General features: G+C 36.5%; 2 protein-coding genes and 2 long non-coding RNA genes across 8 annotated transcripts; 2 read left to right on the forward strand and 2 right to left on the reverse strand.

Annotated features, from left to right (window-relative positions):
• The first annotated feature begins 1,800 nt into the window (after positions 1–1,800).
• On the forward strand, positions 1,801–11,937 carry LOC133879997 (putative ABC transporter C family member 15). 2 transcript variants are annotated; one of them, XM_062318839.1, is made up of 11 exons: positions 1,801–2,061; positions 4,376–6,726; positions 6,903–6,989; positions 7,338–7,988; positions 8,826–8,990; positions 9,331–9,625; positions 9,891–10,105; positions 10,418–10,723; positions 10,984–11,047; positions 11,150–11,393; positions 11,490–11,937. In XM_062318839.1, the coding sequence occupies exons 1-11, from the start codon at positions 2,019–2,021 to the stop codon at positions 11,611–11,613; spliced, it is 4,545 nt and encodes a 1,514-aa protein (XP_062174823.1). In that variant the 5' UTR covers positions 1,801–2,018; the 3' UTR covers positions 11,614–11,937. The 2 variants fall into 2 exon arrangements, with proteins under 2 accessions (XP_062174823.1, XP_062174825.1); XM_062318841.1 differs by having other exon boundaries at positions 4,403–6,726.
• Positions 11,210–13,658, reverse strand: LOC133879998 (uncharacterized). Its single transcript, XR_009902171.1, has 3 exons — positions 12,569–13,658; positions 12,405–12,463; positions 11,210–12,208 (listed from the first exon to the last, which is right to left on the reverse strand). It is a non-coding gene; the product is annotated as an uncharacterized LOC133879998 (long non-coding RNA).
• Positions 13,659–15,009: 1,351 nt separating this feature from the next.
• Positions 15,010–24,200, forward strand: LOC133879569 (putative ABC transporter C family member 15). Of its 3 annotated transcripts, XR_009902115.1 has the most exons (12): positions 15,010–15,244; positions 15,649–17,999; positions 18,182–18,268; positions 18,584–19,234; positions 20,058–20,222; positions 20,640–20,934; positions 21,178–21,392; positions 21,652–21,957; positions 22,219–22,282; positions 22,388–22,631; positions 22,723–23,052; positions 24,063–24,200. XR_009902115.1 is itself a non-coding variant. In XM_062318183.1 (11 exons), exons 1-11 carry the CDS (start codon positions 15,202–15,204, stop codon positions 22,844–22,846), a joined length of 4,545 nt encoding a protein of 1,514 aa, XP_062174167.1. In that variant the 5' UTR covers positions 15,010–15,201; the 3' UTR covers positions 22,847–23,134. The 3 variants fall into 3 exon arrangements, 2 of the variants coding, with proteins under 2 accessions (XP_062174167.1, XP_062174169.1); XM_062318183.1 differs by lacking the exon at positions 24,063–24,200 and having other exon boundaries at positions 22,723–23,134; XM_062318185.1 differs by lacking the exon at positions 24,063–24,200 and having other exon boundaries at positions 15,676–17,999; positions 22,723–23,134.
• LOC133879570 (uncharacterized) lies at positions 20,072–24,079 on the reverse strand. 2 transcript variants are annotated; one of them, XR_009902116.1, is made up of 4 exons: positions 23,630–24,079; positions 23,310–23,433; positions 20,653–21,234; positions 20,072–20,206 (listed from the first exon to the last, which is right to left on the reverse strand). It is a non-coding gene; the product is annotated as an uncharacterized LOC133879570 (long non-coding RNA). The 2 variants fall into 2 exon arrangements; XR_009902117.1 differs by lacking the exon at positions 23,310–23,433.
• Positions 24,201–24,771: the final 571 nt, after the last annotated feature.

Consider the following 24,771-nt stretch of genomic DNA (forward strand, 5'->3'; position numbering starts at 1 on the left):
AAAATATAAACTTCTCACATATTATATAATATTTTTAGAAATTAAATTGAAAGAATTTTCCTTTCACCCGATTTATTAGAAATGTACATCTTATTTTATATGGCCTACGTCATAGCGTTGGACTGAAGATTGAAGCGACGTGTGGCGAAAGGGAAACTTGAAAGATTTGCAAGTGTAACTGTTCGATAGTGTGGTCCACTAATCTGGCGGTCCAGATTGATGATTACCCAGCTATTCGAGAAAGGAGTGGTCCATGATCAGTGACTGTACGGGATAAGTACCTTAACTCAATTCAAAGACAAACACCACATCAAATGGATCCGACTACTATTCCACATGGAAAACCAACAAGTCCACATGAATACACGTGTCAGAACATGATGATTTCTATTTTCGATCATGGCCGGCCGTTTTCATCATACGTGTACGTAATGCAACTTCAAGTGCAATCTAGAAATTCCACATTATTATTCAAACGAGGCAAACCTAATATATATATATATATATATATATATATGTGTGTGTGTGTATAATTTTTTTTAAACAAAGGCTAATCCAATAGTTAATTAAAGTAACTCGAGGGTTCTAAGGACTATGCATAATTTTTTTTTTTTTTAATTTGTCCATCCTATTATTAATGTTGATTGTTAATATTTATTGTTTATATTGACCAACCAAGCTAAGAGCATTGACACCCTGTTAGCTAAAAGTTATATTGGCTACCTGGCTGGAATGCAAATTTAGGTGAAAAATACATGTATCCGGCTAGCTACTTTATCAAAAAGAGAAATCATTCAGAAAAAATCATTTTAATGGAATATTAAAAATGAATATTTAAAATAAAAAATAAGATGTAAGTGATTTGAAAAAGTGATCGAGTAGCTAAAATAAGAAAAAATAAGAAGTATTTTTTTTTTACATAAAATAGAGGAAAAAAAAATAAAAATTATTGCGCCGAATGTAGAGTATCCAAAACGCGTTTTGATTGGACCAAATACATAGGCAAAAAGGAATTTCTTCTTATGACTAAAACCAACTTCTTGATATAGGAGGATAAGTTCCACGTGAAATTGTCTGTTTTTGGAGAAGTCGTGTGAGTTTAATGCACTTTGGCCAAATCAAACTTTCCAAAATAATGTTGAAGTTATATAGGATTTATGGTCTCTCAAGCTCAACTAATATTATATGAATGAACATGGAAAAAAAAAAAAAGAAATATATAAACAAAAAATATTTAATCTCCCCCTTGATCTTTCCTACAAATCAAGTGCGAAATGTTCGTGACGAAGGCCATATTGTAGTTCTATATATTCTTCTCACAACAAAAGTATTAATAGACCACTAAAAAAAAAACGCTCTTTAAAACACAAAAATAATTTTCGAATTTATTTCATATCCGAACACCTTCAAACTAAAAACAAAAAATATCCTTCAAAACACGTTAACAAAACACAACAATTATTTTTAAAAAAAATTACATTTAAGTTTCATAGATATTAAAGTATTGATTAAATATCAAGTAGATCGGAAATATGAACCTAAGAAAATCTTTTTGCGATTCTCAAAGGATTCTGCACCACTTACTCAGAAAAAGAAAAAGAAAAAGAAAAGTAAAGTAAAGTAAGAGTACCCCATCATTTAGCCTTTGATTGCTGCTGCTCACATGCCCAAACAAAAAGCTAAAAAACTCACACGTGAGTTAAAATAACCAGACACAAAAATTAAATGAGCTCTCACGGGACATGAAACAAATTCCTATATAGCATCTCCTATACATATATGCTCTTGTGATGTCTGATTCTCTTTATGATCCTCGATCTCTTCGATATATCTTACTATTTCTCTGTCATGGTCCCCATCAATAATATTCCACACTTTCTGTGTTAGTCTTACAATAATCGACGGTCTATATTTTATCTTAGCTTGTCTGAGATCGAGGAGGTTGTTCGACAAACAAACCATATATACATCGGCAGAAGCCTAGCCGGCCTGAAGCTGGCCGGGGAATTGAAGGGAGCATGCTTTGGGAGGACATCATGTTCAATTTACGTGGCGCAACACGTAAGTTAATGTTTTAAGAGACACACATAAACATGCTAGCTAGCTCATGCATGAGAGGAAGCTAGAGAGTATGACTATTAACTCCTTTGTATTAATGCTGAGTTTTGAACTGTAAAAAGTAGGTTTAGTTTTGTTGTTATTTAGTAGAAATCAAAGGAAGAGTAGGAGTTTTTGTTTGGTTTCTGCAGAATGTTTTATGTTCTGCAGAATGGTTCTTCTTTTTAATGTTAGCAACCCGCAGGTTGCATGCATGTAGTCGGTGTTAGAGTATATGATAAAATTAGAAATTAACCGCGGGTGATTTAATCCTTATCAAGTTCTTAAATTTAGAATAATCTAATTTTCATTTCTATTCTTATCATATACTCTAACCGCGAGTGATCGGGTTGTTAATATACCGGAGTATTTAGATTAAAAAAAAAAAAAAAAAAAAATGATAGTTCTACACAGTTGAAAATGCAACACAAAGTAAGGTTTTTGTCATTTTAGTAAAGTTGTAGTGTTGATGGATTATGCAAAGATAATTATTCTTTTAAGCCCACAAACACAATTTTATTGTTAGTGTTTTTTTGGGTAATTAAGTTTCCTGTATTTTTAGTTTAATTACTCAAAATACGATTTTAGCCCTCGAAGTGTATCTCATATATTCTAATTAACTTCGTTCTTGAATAATGACTCTTTCAATTCAGTTGTTGAAGCTTCAAAAACACATCAATATCTTAACTTAATTATCATAACATTTTTTTTTTTCAAACAATATTGTTTGATTTAGTTCCTGAGATTTATAGTTGTGTCAAATGGATTTAGCTTAATTAGATGCCGTAAAAATCCTACAACATATATGTTGTTTTTTTAACGGTCTAAATTTAATTTCACTCTATCTCTTTTACAATTTTAGACAAATAACTTAACTTAGGAATCAATTTAGTACTTTCAATACCCAGAGATTAGTTTGGTATAACTGCAAACCCCGGATACTAAATTAGTATATGTTTTTTTTTAAAAAAAAAATTACTATTTTTTCAAAGTATTATACTCATATGCTTCCATATTGTTAATTTTCTACATTCTTGAGCTACTCTCCACCAAATTGAACTTTTCCTTCAGCAAAATGTTTTAATTTTTATTTTTATTTTTTTTATGGGTTTTCAGAAAAATGTTTTATTATCTTGTCTTATAGTTTTCGATGCAAACTATGTTCGAGATCATTCATCATTACTAGCACTATAAACTCACCAAAGTCCCGACATTTTTGCTTACATGGATAAAATCGTATGGGGTTTTGTTTGATCTTGAAATTTGTTGTACATTAAATGTTCATACTTATCTAGCGCAGATATTTAAGAGGAGTACTTTCTGGAAGTACTCAAAAACTACTTTATAACTTTTATATATATATATATATATAAAATTAAAAAAAAAAAAAAAAACACACACTACTTTATTGGACCATTCTAGTTTATGTGATAAACCTGACTCAAAAAATTTGGAATATTATAATTTTTATTATTAAATTTCTTACAAATTCATGTCACAGTCACATATTGTCAAATTAGTCATGATAAATATCACGTAAACTACAAAATCAGTGATGAGTGTGACACTGTCAGACTAAAAACATGACCAAGTCAACAGTTTTCACATGTAAAAAAAAAAAAAAAAAAAAAAAAAAAAAAAAAAAAAGAAGAAGAAGAAGAAGAAGAAGAAGAAACATTGCGTCAGATCTGCAAGGACAAATAGGTATATTTTCATATGGAGCCATCATCATCAAAATTGGGCATTGTACTAAATTTTTTCTATTAGGTTTCTTACAAAGTGTCCATATTATGGGATATTCCAGAAATATCAAGTAGTTTATGAACAAGACCAAAAGGAGAGCAGGCCAGATAGACAGACGAGAAATTCATAATTACTCAAATGCAAAGGAAATTGGACAATCAATCTACAGAATACATGGAAACTATTTCATTGTAACAAACATGTTGTAGAGAGTACCCCAATATATCATTCCTTAGCTCCTAGCACCAAACCACCATGTTTATGCCTAAGAGTTCCAGTAATATGTTCTGCATAGCATAAAGTAAATTTTCAATTCGATTTTCGTTGATGAAATTATTGATCACATGTAGAATTCACACATAATCTTTATCAGTGTACTCAAGTTTGATATTTGTAGTTATACATCAATCTAGCTACCTATCTAGTAAAAGAAGTTACAGATAAACTAGCTTGTTTGTCATGCCTATGGACTATAGCACAGAAGTGAAATGAATTTTTGTATGGCTTTTGAAACCTGTTTCATGATGTTTGACAGAACTTAAAATTCTTCAATTTCGGACAGGATGGCCGCAGCTCGAATCACCCTGTCTTTGGGAGCATGTCAGCATAGTTGTGCCAGTGGGTTTCCTTGCAATTTTCTTGCTAGATCTTGCAGGAAAACTTCTGGGCCTAATTTTCAAACACAGAGCAAAGGTTACGGATAGGGGCATAGACAAGTACCCCATCAGAATAAAAGTCAGTATTGCCTATAAGGCTAGCATAATTTGTACCAGTTTACTACTGGGGACTCATATCTTAATGCTAATGATGCTGCTAAATGGTAGAGGAACTCAGTGCAACTCTAAGGCTTGGGCCTTTTCATCAGAAACCTTGCAAGTGCTATCATGGGCAATTACAGTAGTTGCAGTATACATAGTGCCAAATAGAAAGTACATCAAGTTCCCCTGGATCCTAAGAGCATGGTGGCTTTGCAGTTTCTTGTTGTCCATCATCTGCATAACTCTTGATACCCATTTTATAATGATAAACCATGGCAAACTTGGCGTAAGAGACTTTGCGGACTTCCTTGGTCTGCTTGCATCCACATGCCTCATGGGCATTTCAATCAGAGGGAAGACAGACATTGTCTTCATTGTCCCCAGTGGCACTGCTGAGCCACTTCTCAATGGAAAAACTGATAAAAATTCAGAATGCATTAGGGAATCTCCATATGGGAAAGCTACTCTTGTCCAACTAGTTACCTTCTCTTGGCTCAATCCCTTATTTGTTCTTGGGTTTAAGAAACCCCTCGAACCGGATGAAATTCCAGATGTTGATATCAAGGACTCAGCAGGATTTCTTTCCCACTCATTCAATGAGAGCCTTGAACATGTTAAGGAGAGAGATGGAACTACAAACCCATCCATCTACAAGGCAATCTACTTGTTTATCAGGAAGAAAGCAGCAATCAATGCATTTTTTGCAGTGGTTACTGCTGTAGCATCATATGTTGGCCCATACCTCATTGAGGACTTTGTAACTTTCCTGTCCCAGAAGAGCACCCGGAGTTTAGAGAGTGGCTACCTTCTAGCACTAGCCTTTCTAGGTGCCAAAATGGTTGAGACAATAGCACAGAGGCAATGGATTTTCGGGGCACGCCAACTAGGCCTTCGCCTTAGAGCTTCTCTGATATCTAGTATTTATAAGAAGGGCTTAGTCCTGTCAAACCGATCCCGCCAAAGCCGCACTAGTGGAGAGATCATCAACTATATGAGTGTAGATATCCAAAGAATCACAGACTTAATCTGGTACTTAAACATACTATGGATGTTACCCATACAAATTTCCTTAGCTATCTACATTCTACATACAACTCTAGGTTTGGGTTCATTGGGAGCATTAGCCGCAACTTTAACTGTTATGGCTTGCAATATACCCCTTACAAGACTCCAGAAGAGGTACCAATCTAAGATCATGGAAGCGAAGGACAATAGGATGAAAGCCACTTCAGAAGTTCTTCGAAATATGAAGGCTCTTAAACTTCAAGCATGGGACAGTCAGTTCCTCAACAGTTTAGAGGGATTGAGGAAAATAGAGTATAGTTGGTTATGGAAATCACTAAGATTATCAGCATTGTCAGCTTTTATCTTCTGGGGATCACCTACGTTAATTTCTGTGGTAACTTTTGGGACATGTATGCTAATGGGGATTGAACTCACAGCTGGGAGAGTTTTATCTGCTTTGGCCACCTTCCGAATGTTACAAGACCCTATATTCAGTCTGCCTGATTTACTCTCTGCGATTGCACAAGGAAAAGTCTCAGCGGATAGAATTACTTCCTACCTACAGGAAGAGGAAATTCAAAGCGACGCAATCAAGTATCTTCCAAGAGATCAAACAGAGTTTGACATCCAGATTGACAGTGGGGAATTCAGCTGGGATCCGGAGTCGAGAAATCCAACTCTTGAAAAAATACAGTTAAAAGTGAAGAGGGGAATGAAGGTGGCAATATGCGGGACTGTGGGATCAGGGAAGTCTAGCCTGCTTTCATGCATTATAGGAGAAATACAGAAGCTATCTGGGACAGTGAAGATTAGTGGTACAAAGGCTTATGTACCTCAGTCTCCATGGATACTAACAGGAAATGTAAGGGATAATATTCTCTTCGGGAATCAATATGATGGTACTAAGTACGACAGAACAGTTAAAGCATGTGCTTTGGAAAAGGATTTTGAACTTTTCTCCAGTGGTGACCTAACAGAGATTGGAGAGAGAGGGATAAATATGAGTGGAGGCCAAAAGCAAAGAATACAGATTGCTCGTGCAGTTTACCAGGATGCTAACATATATCTACTTGATGACCCTTTCAGTGCTGTTGATGCTCATACTGGCACCCAAATTTTTGAGGTTAGTAGACCATGTCAGACGCTAAAGTATGAGAATGTCTCTCAATTAGATCCTATAACTAAACAACTCAGCCACTTCTAGTCTGAGGCAACATTTCAATAGAAATTGACTTCTTCTTCTTTTTTGTGGGTCAAAAGAGATGGACATTTGTTTATTGTTTCATTTACCTTTTGCAGGAATGCCTGATGGGGATTCTTAAAGACAAGACTATACTTTTTGTTACCCACCAAGTTGAGTTTCTTCCAGCAGCAGACCTTATTCTGGTAAGCAAGACATAACAACTTCTCTCTCCACTCTTTAATCATTTAAGAAGATCAAATTATAGGACATTATATAGTAGTGACTGATTGAAAAATAAATAAATTTCTAGGATAGTTTTGAGTGATTGTAAAAGAAGACGCTAAAAAAAAGAAGCAAATGTTGTTATTCCATGATTACTTGATAATTTGAGAGCTCTCCTTACAGAGAGAACCTAATGAAGAATTAATTTTATTTTTCTGAAGTACATAAAATCACAAGAATGTTAACTTGGGAGTTCCAAAATTTAAAGAATTTGCTACAAAGCTTAGGATTGTGGTTCATTGGACTGCAATTGACATAAATTTCAACAGGTGATGCAAAATGGAAGAATTGCACAAGCTGGACGATTCGAGGAACTTTTGAAGCAAAATATAGGATTTGAAGTTTTAGTTGGTGCTCATAGTGAAGCTCTAGAGTCAATCCTCACAGTTGAAAACTCAAGTAAAACATCTCCAAGTCCTACAGCTGATGATGAATCCAACATAGATTCAACTTTTAATGCAGAGCTTCTACACACACAAAATGACTCAGAGCATAATCTTTCTCTAGAAATAACAGAAAAGGCAAGCAAATTTGTCCAAGATGAAGAAAGAGAGAAAGGAAGCATTGGAAAAGAAGTTTACTGGTCTTATTTGACCACTGTGAAAGGTGGAGCCCTAGTTCCATTCATCCTTTTGGCACAGTCATCATTCCAAGTATTACAGATAGCAAGTAACTACTGGATGGCATGGGCTTCTCCTACCACAAGTGAGACTCAACCGAAAGTGGCGATGAACTTCATATTGCTTGTTTATATATTACTTGCTGTTGGAAGTTCACTTTGCGTGCTGTTGCGAGCCACTTTAGTAGCACTAGCAGGACTTTGGACATCACAAAAGCTTTTCACCAAAATGCTGCATAGTGTGCTCCGGGCACCGATGGCATTTTTTGATTCAACCCCATTTGGAAGAATCTTAAACCGGGTAACTTATACTTTTACACAGTTTATGTTGATTTCAGTTGAATGTATGTTTTAGTAAGATGTTAGAAAAACAGCTTAAAACAATAGGGGGAATTAAAAGAAAAAGGAAGAGAAAGTCAGATGAAAATTGCAGCTACATTATTGTCAGTAAGTAATAACTTGAACATGTATGCATTCATGAATTTCTAGTTACCTGAATGTTAATCCAATCTAGACAAAAACAAATTGCATTTGCAACTAACTAATAACTTGCAAGGGTTATATACAACAACCAAACAAGGAAATCCAAACATGCTCAAATCAATTAAAATTAAATATGCTGTCAATAATATGTAGAATTTTAGAGGATAAGGATTCACAGAAATGAATGTGAACGGAAGAACCTGTTGACACTAAAGCAAAGACAACTCTGAGAATATGGAACTCCTTTCATAGTTATTATCTGCTCAGCAAAAAATTTTAAACAGGCTATCACATCTATGAGAGCAAACAGTTCTTGTTGCAAAATGTTAACATGTTTCTCTCCGACAGCATCCCACCAGCACATCCCAACATAACGCAACAAGGAAAATTCCAGAGAATCCTCTAACTCCAGTGAGACTACTCCATAAAAGATAAGAAAATAAGTGAATTACGAGAAGCAGAAATAGAATGATACCAAAATGACTTTCCTTCAGACAAAACTTACAATCATAAGCTTAAGTTTTGACTCTCAACTTCAAAACCAGATGCCAGAAAAAAATAGCTTCCAAAAGGCAGTCGACTAAAAACAAAAAATAAAAACCAATTAGTGATATTTTTCAAGAAGACTGACAGCGTAAGGTTTCATCACTTGCAGGTATCTACAGATCAAAGTGTGCTAGACTTGGAACTGGCAGGAAAAGTAGGTTGGTGTGCCTTTTCAATAATTCAGATTCTAGGAACTATTGTAGTGATGTCACAAGTGGCATGGGAAGTATTTGTCATCTTCATTCCAGTAACTGCAATCTGCATATGGTACCAAGTAAGAGACTTCTTCCATCTTCTATATATATTGGAGATGATTACTTAATATGTGGGGAGTATGATAAGGGCAATAACAATTTTGACTTCTAAAGCAATCTGAAATACAATCATATTAACAAGAACTGTGCTGCCAACAGAAAAAATAAAAAATAAAAATCTCAAAAATAATGATAAAAACACTAATGAAATTATCTCTCTCAAACCAATAATGTATTCACTTCTAACACTATGAAAAGCATACTTTTGTGAGATTATTATTAAGTAGCTTCAGAACGGCCTCTCTCTCTCTGAGCTATCTCGCTATCTTAGCTGATCAATATTATTTATGGTTATTCCAGCAATATTACATACCAACAGCAAGAGAACTAGCCCGCTTATCAGGTATTGAACGAGCACCAATACTCCATCACTTTGCAGAATCACTAGCAGGAGCTGCAACAATCCGTGCTTTTGATCAAGAACACCGTTTCATTGATGGAAACCTCGGTCTTGTTGACAACCACTCTAGGCCATGGTTTCATAGTGTGTCAGCAATGGAATGGCTTTCTTTCAGACTCAATTTGCTATCCAACTTTGTGTTTGCCTTCTCATTGGTTTTACTGGTCACCCTCCCTGAAGGAGTTATCAATCCAAGTGAGTATCACTAGTCTCTTCAGAAATAATGCACTATAATTTCCATGAATGAAGCATCTGTTAAAAAAGTATTTGCTTCCTTACAATTGGAGTTGGAAATCTCCAAGAAGAGGGAAAATTAGGATTAGGTACCAACATAACAAAAATGCATTGCAACAGATAATCAATCAGTGACCTATTTTCTTTCAAGTAATGGAGTTTCTTTAAAAAATATAAAAATAAAAATATAGTAAGAAAACTTATCTGGAGTTGGGCTTTTTAACAGGCATTGCAGGGTTGGCAGTAACATACGGAATCAATTTGAACGTGTTACAAGCTTCAGTTATATGGAACATATGCAATGCAGAAAATAAGATGATATCAGTTGAAAGAATTCTTCAGTACTCAAATATAAAACGTGAAGCAGCACTTGTGATTGAAGATTGCAGACCACCAAACAACTGGCCAGAAGTTGGAACAATTTGCTTTAAAAATTTGAAGGTAAGCCTCTAAAGCAGAGTTAAAACCACAACGAAATATGCTCAAAATCTTCAAAATTGAATTAAATATCATTTTTTTTTTTTACTTATAAAAAAAAAAAAATCAATTTATATTTGTGATCCATCCATAGTAAGCACAATTCCAAGAAGTAACAACATCGTTGTGGGGAAAATCCAGTTTAAGGAAAAATCCCCAATTTATCTACTAAGTTGTTGCCTTACAGTTTTTTTTTTTTTTTTTTTTTCATTTTTCTTTCGGGGCAGTTGTTGCCTTAATTTACTTACACATACAAGTGGCTTGACTCTCTTGCAGATCCGCTACGCTGAACATCTTCCATCTGTCCTAAAAAACATTAACTGTACATTTCCTGGAAGGAAGAAAGTTGGTGTTGTGGGAAGGACAGGTAGTGGGAAATCAACCCTCATACAAGCTATTTTCAGGATTGTTGAACCCGGAGAGGGCAGCATCATCATCGATGATGTGGACATTTGCAAAATAGGCCTTCACGACTTAAGATCAAGGCTTAGTATCATACCACAGGACCCAGCAATGTTTGAGGGAACAATTAGAGCAAACCTAGACCCTCTACAGCAATATTCTGACAGTGAAATATGGGAGGTAATATTCTTGTCAAATGACAAACTCTAAACTAAAATATAGGAAGGTAATAGGTTCTATCTTATCAATACCAAGAATCTAACCTCATTCAAGAGGTGGTTGATTATGTGTTGAGCATTTTGAAAAATGCAAATTTTCAATAACAAGTTACAAATGATCTGATATATTTTATAAATGAAATATACTTAATAGAAGGGGGTCATCATTATCAATGTTTCTATTTGACATCATGCTCATTGGAAAAAAACCAAACTTTTCAGGCTCTGGATAAATGTCAGCTAGGTCATCGAGTGTGTGATAAGGAAGAGAAGTTGGATTCCACAGGTCAGGTTCAACAACTTGGACTCTTGGACATTGTTGATTATATGCCCTTTTTTTTTTCCTTTCTTTTTTTAGACTATCAGTAATATTCATGCCTATTAACAGTCGTTGAAAATGGAGAAAATTGGAGTGTGGGCCAAAGACAGTTATTTTGTCTTGGAAGAACCTTGCTGAAGAAGAGTAGCATTCTCGTACTGGATGAAGCAACAGCATCAGTTGATTCTGCAACTGATGGAGTGATACAAAAAATCATTAGTCAAGAGTTCAAAGATCGGACAGTTGTCACTATAGCTCACAGAATCCACACAGTTATAGATAGCGATCTCGTGTTGGTCCTCAGTGAAGGCAAGTATAATTCATGAACGTATATAATGACATACACTCTAAAGTATATATCATGAAAATATTGAACGAGTCTCTAAAGGACTTCTGCTTAAACAGGAAGAATTGCAGAATATGACACTCCAGGAAAGCTACTGAAACGGCCGGATTCTTTCTTCTCTAAACTCGTACAGGAGTACTCCTCAAGATCTCAAAGTTTCAACAACTTAGCAAAGAGACATGATTAGTTCTAACTTCGAAGAATGAAAGAATCTCCGGACATTAAATTTGGTGGAGCAAGAGAGATCAAAAGGGTAATAGCAACAAGAATAAGGCTAAGATCGTCTTGAGAAATGCTTGAATGTTTCTCTCATCCATGAGTTAGAGAGAAGATTGACTGCCTTCGGTGTAGAAATTATATAAAGTGAGATGCACAAAAGGAAACACCAGGAGGTAGACAGTATAATTCCTTTTCTAGTGTAGCATTTAAGATTGTTCCAGCTAGTAAAAGATTACCAATAATTTTTTTATGCCAATTTATGTTCAAATGGATGCTTCAAAAAATGTGTAAACTATGTGCATGCCGATTCTAAAACGTAACAAAATCTACTACATCAAATCTCTTTTTGGTTATTCATGCACAAGTAATCGAGACCTTTTGTACAACATAACATAACCCTAGATTATAGTCTAATCAAGTGTTACTCAGACCTTATTAGTCAATAGCTCCAGATCAAATTCCATCACTTGATCATAGTCAAAGAACTTTACGACTTGACAAAACAACATGGAAACCAATATCCAACATCCTCTTCCATTTTCTCTCTTTTTCATCAACTTTTCCTGGCAACCAACCCGAAAAGGAAAAGGGACAATTATCAAACTGAAGAAGAAACATCCTCACAAGTCACAACACTGCCAATAAAGAAAAGGAATCCCCCCACTGCCCATATTTAAGACAAACCAAAATTCCATAATATTTGTTCATGATAAAACGCAAAGAACACTAAATCAAATTATTGACAAATGAAGTAAGAACCTGAAGAATGGCGTCGCTAATTGATCCACCTGCTCTTCTCCTCCTTTCCTTGAATTGCACTGCACCAAAACAAAATTTGACCGCTTTACTAAGCTATTAGTATTCAATTTCTTAACATATTTAACATGGTACTCATATTTAAAGACTTAATACTATGCTCATACATAATAGCAAGACATTTTAATTTAGCTTGTTGGTCACCCCTTCCGTATCTCGAACTTGTCTCATAAGTTGTCCCCTCCATGAAAGTGTTAGATGCTAATTTGAGTTAAGCGTATTTGATTATACCCTCAACTCGACTTGCTACTTCATGCCCTCCTTTTCGGGGTATTGAAGATACTATTGAAGTCTCCTCGGCTACAGAACCAAATGAAGATAGAAGCATCTGAAGATAAACTCACGCAGCAGATATTGAGTCCAACTGAACAACACAGACAGAGTTTGAGCAAACAGAGGAAACCCAATACTTCTTAGAATTTGAATCCTACTTGATTACATGTTATGTATAGAATACAAAATTCAATACATATTGTGAACTGGAATGCATGAATCCAGTGAACTGGTTGAGGCCTTTCATCAAACATATTGTGTGTGACATGGTAAATGCGTAGACATTTGAATCGTACAAACGCCCCTACGGCGGTCCGTCCAAGAACATCGAGCTGTATTTAACCAACACACACAGTCCATAGTTGTGTTTCGGAGTCGGCATTGATAGAATGGCAGTGGGAACGCCGAGCTTATCAACAGCCGTCCGATTAGAGTCCGCAAAATCCAACGGTACACCTTCTCCGCGGAATCCAAGCCCCTTGTCCCATCTCTCCTTCACTAAGCCATCTTGGGTCGTCAGAACCGAGGCAAGTTCAGTTCGTCTCTCTTATCCCCTGTTCGCTTGCCGAGAAAAAATGGTGGGAAAGAGAAGGAAAAGCAAGAAAATTTGTTTCTATAATTAAGGTTTCATTTTTTTATTTTTTTTTTTGCTTTTGAAGTATTGGGTTCAGTGAAGGGGAGGTTTTTGTTGGGTAATTTACTTTGATGAGCAATAACAGAGGGGACAGGCTTGCTAACTGATGGAGTCCGGACATCGATCCCATATAAGCAGGTGTTGATCATCGCCAACTGAACCAAATAAATATTCACGCCTCAGATGCCATGCGACATCTTCTACAACCACCTTCATGCACCTATTATAGTACCTAACAATTCCAAACCCATGTAAAAAATGCATATCACACAGCAGTAGGTGACAATTTTTTTACGAATGTTTTGTAAAAGATACAGATTTCTTCTCTCCAAGGAGCTATCCGACTCCAAGAGTACAAAAATCAGGTCTTTGCAGCCATCAAATGATTTATCTCTAACAATGAAATGGGTGTTACCTGGTGGAAAATGGTATGGTTTCCATGGACATCCCTAAACATTCCTTTATACTTTGGTTAACATTCCGGGATGCTTTGGTGACTAAGCAAAAGATGAATTGTTGGGGCTATTCTGGAAAAAGTCTTTGCCTCTTCTGCTATGGTGCTCAAGAAAGCAGAAAACACCTATTTTTTAGGCGTAGTTTTAGCTCCCGGGTCTGGATTAATATCACGGCTGAGTGCTCTTTGTTGAATATTATGCCATTGGATTGGGGTAACTGGCAAAACTGGGGGGCTGCTGTTCTGCATGGTAGAGGTCTAAAGACTATCTTGAGGAGACTATGTTGGGGAGCTACAGTTTATCACCTTTGGCGGCAGAGGAATGACCTGCTGCATTGTAAAACACCGAGGACTGAGGAAGCCATTGTTGGACAGATTAAATGGGAAGTTTGAGCAAGAGTTTTTGGCTAAGGGGAGTTTTTCAAGTGGAAGAATTTGGAACTTGCCTTTTTAATTGTGTGGCTCTTGAGCAGCTATGTATCTTATGCAGCACTAGTTTGTTTTGTTATCTGTTGTTAGGATTCTTTGACTGTTTTGTGGTTGTTTAGCCTGTTAGGCTTTGTTGTGTGCTGTCTTGCTGCATTGTGGTAGCATGGCTAGTTGTTTGGCTTGTTAGTTGTAGCCTGTGGAAATGTTGTATTCCGGTTGATGGATTGTGTTCCAGTTTTCACTGGAGTGGTGTATTATTGGTTTGTTGTTCTATGAAAGATTTTATTCATCTAAAAAAATGGGTGAAATGGGTATATGTAGAGTTACTTAGTTAGCTAGATTGTCCGAAGAATTATAAAATCCAAGTAAAATAGAAGCACCTTAAAAATTTGCATGGCGTCAAGCGTCATGTATTTTGATTGGTCCAAATACGTAGGCAGAAAGGAATCACTTCTGATGACTAAGACCAACTTCTTGATATAAGATAAGTTTCATTGGAAATTGTCTGTTCCTGGAGAAGTCGTGTTAGTTTAATGCACTTTGGCCAAATCAAACTTTCCCAAATAATATTCAAGTTATATAGGATTTATGGTCTGAAGCTCAGCTAATATTATATAAACCTTTTGTGATTCTCAAAGGATTTTCCACCACACTTAACATAAAAAAATTATAAGACCAAGACATGAAACATCACTTTCCACCATTTTATCACACATGCACTAGTGGGGTTGTTAGCTTTTGAATTGAAGCCGCTTAATTTAGGTTTTGAAAATTCCAACATGAGTTAAAATAACCAGACACAGAAGAAAAAGAAAAAAAAGACCAAGACCCCATCATTTAGGTTTTGATTGCAGCTCGTATTTTCTTCTTAGCTTGTCTGAGAAAAGGTTGTTCGACAAACAAACCATCGGCAGCTAGCAGCTAAAGGGAAGACTACAGAAGCCTGAAGCATGCTTTGGGAGGACATCATGTTCAATTTACATGGCGCAACACGTAAGTTAATGTTTGAAGAGACACACATAAACATGCTTATGCATGAGAGGAAGAGAGTATATATGATTATTTAACTCCTTTGTAATGCTGAGTTTTGAATTGTAAAAAGTAGGTTTAGTTTTGTTGTTATTTTGTAGAAATCAGAGGAAGAGTAGGAGTTTTTTGTTTGGTTTCTGCAGAATGTTTTATGTTCTGCAGAATGGTTTTTCTTTTTAAGTTATTACTTATTTATGAGCAGTTTCTGGAAGTACTCGCAAACTAATTTGTTGGACCTTTCTAGTTTATGTGATAAATCTGACTAAAAAAAATTGGGATATTACAATTTTTACTATAAAATTTTTTACGTGACAGTCACATAACGGCTACATAATGCCTTTTGAAACCTGTTTCATGATGTTTGACAGAAGTTAAGATTCTTCAATTTCGGACAGGATGGCCGCAGCTCGAATCACCCTGTCTTTGGGAGCATGTCAGCATAGTTGTGCCAATGGGGTTCCTTGCAATTTTCTTAATAGAACTTGCAGGAAAACGTCTGGGCCTAATATCCAAACACAGAGCAAAGGTTGCCGATAGAGGCATGGACAAGTACCCCATCAGAATAAAAGTCAGCATTGCCTATAAGGCTAGCATAATTTGTACCAGTTTACTGCTGGGGACTCGTTTCTTAATGCTACTGATGCTGCTAAATGGTAGAGGAACTCAGTGCAACTCTAAGGCTTGGGCCTTTTCATCAGAAACCTTGCAAGTGCTATCATGGGCAATTACAGTGGTTGCGGTATACGTAGTACCAAATAGAAAGTACATCAAGTTTCCCTGGATACTAAGAGCATGGTGGCTTTGCAGTTTCTTGTTGTCTATCATCTGCATAGCTCTTGATACCAATTTTATAATGATAAACCATGGCAAGCTTGGCGTAAGAGACTTTACAGACTTTCTTGGTCTGCTTGCATCCACATGCCTCATGGGCATTTCAATCAGAGGGAAGACAGACATTGTCTTCACTGTCCCCAATGGCACTTCTGAGCCACTTCTCAATGGAAAAACTGATCAAAAGTCAGACTGCATTAGGGAATCTCCATATGGGAAAGCTACTCTTGTCCAACTAGTTACCTTCTCTTGGCTCAATCCCTTATTTGCTCTTGGGTTTAAGAAACCCCTCGAACCGGATGAAATTCCAGATGTTGATATCAAGGACTCTGCAAGATTTCTTTCCCACTCATTCGATGAGAGCCTTCAACATGTTAAGGAGAGAGATGGAACTACAAACCCATCCATCTACAAGGCAATCTACTTGTTTATCAGGAAGAAAGCAGCAATCAATGCATTTTTTGCAGTGGTTACAGCTGTAGCATCATATGTTGGCCCATACCTCATTGAGGACTTTGTAACTTTCCTGTCCCAGAAGAGCACCCGGAGTTTAGAGAGTGGCTACCTTCTAGCACTAGCCTTTGTAGGTGCCAAAATAGTTGAGACAATAGCACAGAAGCAATGGGTTTTCGGGGCACGCCAACTAGGCCTTCGCCTTAGAGCTGCTCTGATATCTCGTATTTATAAGAAGGGCTTAGTCCTGTCAAGCCGATCCCGCCAAAGCTGCACTAGTGGAGAGATCATAAACTATATGAGTGTAGATATCCAAAGAATCACAGACTTCGTCTGGTACTTAAACATAGTATGGATGTTACCCATACAAATTTCCTTAGCTATCTACATTCTACATACAACTCTAGGTTTGGGTTCATTGGGAGCATTAGCCGCAACTTTAACAGTTATGGCTTGCAATATACCCCTTACAAGACTCCAGAAGAGATACCAATCTAAGATCATGGAAGCTAAGGATAATAGGATGAAAGTCACTTCAGAAGTTCTTCGAAACTTGAAAACTCTTAAACTTCAAGCATGGGACAGTCAGTTCCTTAACAGTTTAGAGGGATTGAGGAAAATAGAGTATAATTGGTTATGGAAATCGCTGAGGTTATCAGCATTGTCAGCTTTTATCTTCTGGGGATCACCTACGTTAATTTCTGTGGTAACTTTTGGGACATGTATGCTAATGGGGATTGAACTCACAGCTGGGAGAATTTTATCTGCTTTGGCCACCTTCCGAATGCTACAAGACCCTATATTCAGTCTGCCTGACTTACTCTCTGCGATTGCACAAGGAAAAGTCTCAGCGGATAGAATTACTTCCTATCTACAGGAAGAGGAGATTCAAAGCGACGCCATCAAGTATCTTCCAAGAGATCAAACAGAGTTTGACATCCAGATTAACAGTGGGAAATTCAGCTGGGATCCTGAGTCTAGAAATCCAACTATTGAAGAAATACAATTAAAAGTGAAGAGGGGAATGAAGGTAGCAATATGTGGGACTGTGGGATCAGGGAAGTCTAGCCTGCTTTCATGCATTCTTGGAGAAATACAAAAGCTATCCGGGACAGTGAAGATCAGTGGTACAAAGGCTTATGTACCTCAATCTCCATGGATACTAACAGGAAATGTGAGGGAGAATATTCTCTTTGGGAATCAATATGATGGTATTAAGTACGACAGAACAGTTAAAGCATGTGCTTTGGAAAAGGATTTTGAACTTTTCCCCAGTGGTGACCTAACAGAGATTGGAGAAAGAGGGATAAATATGAGTGGAGGCCAAAAGCAAAGAATACAGATTGCTCGTGCAATTTACCAGGATGCTGATATATTTCTACTTGATGACCCTTTCAGTGCTGTTGATGCTCATACTGGCACTCAAATTTTTGAGGTTAGTAGACCATGTCAGACGCTAAAGTATGAGAATCTCTCTCAATTAGGTCCTATAACTAAACAACTCGGCCACTCCTAGTCTGAGGCAACATTTCAATCGAAATTGACTCTTTTTTTTTTTTTTTTTGGGTGGGTCAATAGAGATTGACACTTGTTTATTGTTTCCTTTACCTTTTGCAGGAATGCCTGATGGGGATTCTTAAAGACAAGACTATACTTTTTGTTACCCACCAAGTTGAGTTTCTTCCAGCAGCAGACCTTATTCTGGTAAGCAAGACATAACAACTTCTCTCTCCATTCTTTAAATATTTAAGAAGATAAAAAGAATAGGACATTATATAGTAGTGACTGATTACAAAATAAATAAATTTTTAGGATAGTTTTGAGTGATTGAAAAAGGAGATGCAAAAAAGAAGAAGCATATGTTGTGATTTCAGGATTTACTTGATAATTTGAGAGCTCTCCTTACAGAGAGAACCTAATGAAGAATTAATTTTATTTTTCTGAAGGACATATAAATCACAAGAATGTTTACTTATGATTGTGGTTCATTGGACTGCATCTGACATTAAATTTCAACAGGTGATGCAAAATGGAAGGATTGCACAAGCTGGACGATTCGAGGAACTTTTGAAGCAAAATATAGGATTTGAAGTTTTAGTTGGTGCTCATAGTGAAGCTCTAGAGTCAATCCTCACAGTTGAAAACTCAAGTAAAACATCTCCAAGTCCTACGGCTGATGATGAATCCAACATAGATTCAACTTTCAATGCAGAGCTTCTACACACACAACATGACTCAGAGCATAATCTTTCTCTAGAAATAACAGAAAAAGCAGGCAAATTGGTCCAAGATGAAGAAAGAGAGAAAGGAAGCATTGGAAAAGAAGTTTACTGGTCTTATTTGACCACTGTGAAAGGTGGAGCCCTAGTTCCATTCATCCTTTTGGCACAGTCATCATTCCAAGTATTACAGATAGCAAGTAACTACTGGATGGCATGGGCTTCTCCTACCACAAGTGAGACTCAACCGAAAGTGCCGATGAACTTCATATTGCTTGTTTATATATTACTTGCCGTTGGAAGTTCACTTTGCGTGCTGGTGCGAGCCACTTTAGTAGCACTAGCAGGACTTTGGACATCACAAAAGCTTTTCACCAAAATGCTGCATAGTGTGCTCCGGGCACCAATGGCATTTTTTGATTCAACCCCATTTGGAAGAATCTTAAACCGGGTAACTTATACTTTTACACAGTTTATGTTGATTTCAGTTGAATGTATGTATTAGTAAGATGTTAGAAAAACAGATTAAAACAATAGGGGGAATTAAAAGAAAAAGGAAGAGAAAGTCAAATGAAAATTGCAGCTACATTATTGTCAGTAAGTAATAACTTGAACATGTATGCATTCATGAATTTCTAGTTACCTGAATGTTAATCCAATCTAGACAAAAACAAATTGCATTTGCAACAAACTAATAACTTGCAAGGGTTATATACAACAACCAAATAAGGAAATCCAAACATGCTCAAATCAATTAAAATTAAATATGCTGTTAATAATATGTAGAATTTTAGAGGATAAGGATTCACAGAAATGAATGAGAAGGGAAGAACCTATTGACACTAAAGCAAAGGCAATTCTGAGAATATGGAACTCCTTTCATAGTTATTATCCGCTGAGCAAAAAAATTTAAACAGGCTATCACATCTATTAGAGGAAACAGTTCTTGTTGCAAAATGTCATCATGTTATCTCTGACAGCATTCCACCGGCACGTCCCAACATAACGCAAGAAGGAAATTTCCAGAGAATCCTCTAATACCCCACACAAGATAAGAAAATATATGAATTATGAGGAGGCAGAAATAGAATGATACCAAAATGACTTTCCTTCAGACAAAACTTACAATCATAAGATAAAGTTGACTCTAAACTTCAAAACCAGATGCCAGAAAATAATAGCTTCCAAAAGGCAGTAGACTAAAGACAAAATATCAAAACCAATTACTGATATTTTTCAAGAAGACTGACAGCGTAAGGTTACATCACTTGCAGGTATCTACAGATCAAAGTGTGGTAGACTTGGAACTGGCAGGAAAAGTAGGTTCGTGTGCCTTCTCAATAATTCAGATTCTAGGAACTATTGCAGTGATGTCGCAAGTGACATGGGAAGTATTTGTCATCTTCATTCCAGTAACTGCAATCTGCATATGGTACCAAGTAAGAGACTTCTTCCATCTGGTATATATACTGGAGATGATTATTTAATATGTGGGGAGCATGATAAGGGCAATAACAATTTTGACTTCTAAAGCAATCTGAATACCATCATATTAACAAGAACTGTGCTGCCAACAGGAAAAAAAAAAAAAAAAAAATCACAATAATAATGATAAAACACTAATAAAGTTAAGTCTTGAAAACCAATAATGGATTCACTTCTAATGCTATGTAAAGCATAATTATGTGAGATTATTATTAAGTAGCTTCAGAACGCTCTCTCTCTCTCTCTCTAAAACCAATGATGGATTCACTTCTAACGCTATGGAAAGCATAATTATGTGAGATTATTATTAAGTAGCTTCAGAACGGCCTCTCTCTCTCTGAGCTGATCAATACTATTTGTGGTTATTCCAGCAATATTACATACCAACAGCAAGAGAACTGGCCCGCTTAGCAGGTATTGAACGAGCACCAATCCTCCATCACTTTGCAGAATCACTTGCAGGAGCAGCAACAATCCGTGCTTTTGATCAAGAAGACCGTTTCATTGATGGAAACCTCGGTCTTGTTGACAACCACTCGAGGCCATGGTTTCATAATATGTCAGCGATGGAATGGCTTTCTTTCAGACTCAATTTGCTATCTAACTTTGTGTTTGCCTTCTCATTGGTTTTACTGGTCACCCTCCCTGAAGGAGTTATCAATCCAAGTGAGTATCACTAGTCTTTTCAGAAACAATGCACTACAATTTCCATGAATGTAGCATTTGTTAAAAAAGTATTTGCTTCCTTAGAAGAAGAAAAATTAGGATTAGGTACCAACATAACAAAAATGCATAGCAACAGGTACTCAATCAGTGACATATTTTCTTTCAAGTAAATGGAGTTTCTTTAAAAAGTACAAAAATAAAAATATAGTGAGAAAACTTATCTGGAAATTGGCTTTTCAACAGGCATTGCAGGGTTGGCAGTAACATACGGAATCAATTTGAACGTGTTGCAAGCTTCAGCTATATGGTACATATGCAATGCAGAAAATAAGATGATATCAGTTGAAAGAATTCTTCAGTTCTCAAAGATAAAAAGTGAAGCACCACTTGTGATTGAAGATAGCAGACCACCAAACAATTGGCCAGAAGTTGGAACAATTTGCTTTAAAAATTTGAAGGTAAGCCTCTAAAGCAGAGTTAAAACAACAACAAAATATGTTCAAAATCTTCAACATTAAATTAAACATCAATTTATTTTTGTGAACCATCCATAGTAAGCACAATTCCAAGAAGTAACAACATCGTTGTGTGGCAAATCCGGTTTAAGGAAAATCCCCAATTTATCCAACTAAGTTGTTGCCTTACAGTTTTTTTTTTTCCCTGGGCAGTTGTTGCCTTCATTTACTGATACATACAAGTGGCTTGACTGTCTTGCAGATACGCTATGCTGAACATCTTCCATCTGTCCTAAAAAACATTAACTGTACATTTCCAGGAAGGAAGAAAGTTGGTGTTGTGGGAAGGACAGGTAGTGGGAAATCAACCCTCATACAAGCTATTTTCAGGATTGTTGAACCCGGAGAGGGCAGCATCATCATCGATGATGTGGACATTTGCAAAATAGGCCTTCACGACTTAAGATCAAGGCTTAGCATCATACCACAGGACCCAGCAATGTTTGAGGGAACAATTAGAGCAAACCTAGACCCTCTACAGCAATATTCTGACAGCGAAATATGGGAGGTAATATTCTTGTCAAAGGACAAACTCTAAACTAAAATATAGGAAGGTAATAGGTTCTATCTTATCAATACCAAGAATCTAACCTCATTCAAGAGGCGGTAGATTCTGTGTTGAGCATTTTGACAAATGCAAATTTTCAATAACAAGTTACAAATGATCTTATATATTTTATAAATGAAATATACTTAATAGAAGGGGGTCATCATTATCAATGTTTCTATTTGACATCATGCTCATTGGAAAAAAAACCAAACTTTTCAGGCTCTGGATAAATGTCAGCTAGGTCATCGAGTGCGTGATAAGGAAGAGAAGTTGGATTCCACAGGTCAAGTTCAACAACTTGGACTCTTGGACATTGTTGATTATATGCCCTTTTTTTTTTCTTTTTTCTTTTTTTGAGACTATCAGTAATATTCATGCCTATCAACAGTCGTTGAAAATGGAGAAAATTGGAGTGTGGGCCAAAGACAGTTATTTTGTCTTGGAAGAGCCTTGCTGAAGAAGAGTAGCATTCTCGTACTGGATGAAGCGACAGCATCAGTTGATTCTGCAACTGATGGAGTGATGCAAAAGATCATTAGTCAAGAGTTCAAAGATCGGACAGTTGTCACTATAGCTCACAGAATCCACACAGTTATAGATAGCGATCTCGTTTTGGTCCTCAGTGAAGGCAAGTATAATTCATGAAAATATATCATACACTCTAAAGTATATATCATTAAAATATTGAATGAGAATCTAAAGGACTTCTGCTTTAACAGGAAGAATTGCAGAATATGACACTCCAGGAAAGCTACTGAAACGACCGGATTCTTTCTTCTCTAAACTCATACAGGAGTACTCCTCAAGATCAAAAAGTTTCAACAACTTGGCAAATAGACATGATTAGTTCTCAGTTCAAAGAATGAAAGAATCTCCGGATATTAAATTTGGTGGAGCAAGATAGATCAAAAGCGTAATAGCAACAATTATAAGGCTAAGATCGTCTTGAGAAATGCTTGAATGTTTCTCTCATTCATGAGTCAGGAGAGAAGATTGACTGCCTTCGGTGTAGAAATTATATAAAGTGAAATGCACAAAAGGAAACACCAGGAGGTAGACAGTATAATTCCTTTTCTAGTGTAGCATTTAAGATTGTTTCAGCTAATAAAAGAGTACCAATAATTTTTTATGCCAATTTATCTTCAACTGGATGCTTCAAAAAATGTGTAAACTATGTGCATGCCAATTCTAAAACGTAACAAAATCTGGTACATCAAATCTCTTTTTGGTTATTCATACACAATTAATCGAGACCTTGTGTATAACACAACATAACCCTAGATTATAGTCTAATCAAGGGTTACTCAGACCTTATTACTCAATAGCTCCAGATCAACATCACTTGATCATAGTCAAAGAACATTACGACTTGACAAACACATGGAAAACAATATCCAACATCCTCTTCCATTTTCTCTTTTTCATCAACTTTTCCTGGCAACAAACCGGCAAAGGAAAATGGACAATTATCAAATTGCAGAAGAAACATCCTCACAAGTCACAATACTGTCAATAAAGAAAAGGAATTCCCCCACAGCCCATTTTCAAGACAAACCAAAATTCCCAAATATTTGTTCATGATAAAATGCAAAGAACACTAAATCAAATTATTGACAATTGAAGTAAGAACCTGAAGAATGGGGTTGCTAATTGCTCCACCAGCTCTTCTCCTCCTTTCCTTGAATTGCACTGCACAAACAAAATTTTTGAACAAAATTTGACGGCTTTACTAAGCTATTAGCATTCAATTTCTAAACACTATTTAACATTGTGCTCATATATAAAGACTTAATACTATTCTCATACATAGTAGAAAGATATTATAATTTAGCTTATAGGTTGCCCCCTCCATATCTCAAACCTATCTTATAAGTCGTCCCCTCCGTATCTCGAACTCATTTTATAGGTCTCCCCATAACTCGAACTCGTGACTAGTGTTGATATCAATTATTAAGAGTCTAACCATTAATTCAAAAGCCCTAAAACTGTTAGACACTAATTTGAGTTAAGGGTATTTGATTATACCCTTAACTCGACTTACAACTTCAACTCCTCCTTTGCAGGGTATTGAAGATACCATTGAAGTCTCCTCAGCTACGGAACCAATGAAGATAGAAGCATCTGAAGATAAACTCACGCAGCAGATATCGAGTCCAACTGAACAACACAGACAGAGTTTGAGCAAACAGAGGAAACCCAATACTTCTTAGAATTTAATACAAAATTCTATACATATTGTGAACTGGATTACATGAATCCAGTGAACTGGTTGAGGCTTTTCATCAAACATATTGTGCGTGACACGGTAAATGCGTAGACGTTTGAATCCTACCAACGCCCCTCCGATTCCGGCATTCAAAATTCAGAAGACGGAATCCCATGAAGAAATCAAAAGATGGAAATAGAAATAGCAGAGTATGCTCATTAACACTAGAATATATACAATCTGGCTTTTGTCTCAATGTACTTCCAGTTTAACAACACGGCAACGCTACGACGGCCCGTCTAAGAACATCGCTAAACAACTTCGTCGTTTCATAAGCTGTATTTTAACCAACACACACAGTCCATAGCTGCTGTGTTTCGGAGTCGGCATTGATAGAATGGCAGTGGGAACGCGGAGCTTATCAACAGCCGTCCGATTAGAGGCCGCAAAATCCAACGGTGCACCTGCTCCGCGGAATCCAAGCCCATTGCCCCATCTCTCCTTCACTAAGCCATCTTGGGTCGTCAGAACCGAGGCAAGTTCAGTTCGTCTCTCTTATCCCCTGT

Source organism: Alnus glutinosa, chromosome 10, assembly GCF_958979055.1.
Source record: "Alnus glutinosa chromosome 10, dhAlnGlut1.1, whole genome shotgun sequence".
NCBI lineage: Eukaryota > Viridiplantae > Streptophyta > Magnoliopsida > Fagales > Betulaceae > Alnus > Alnus glutinosa.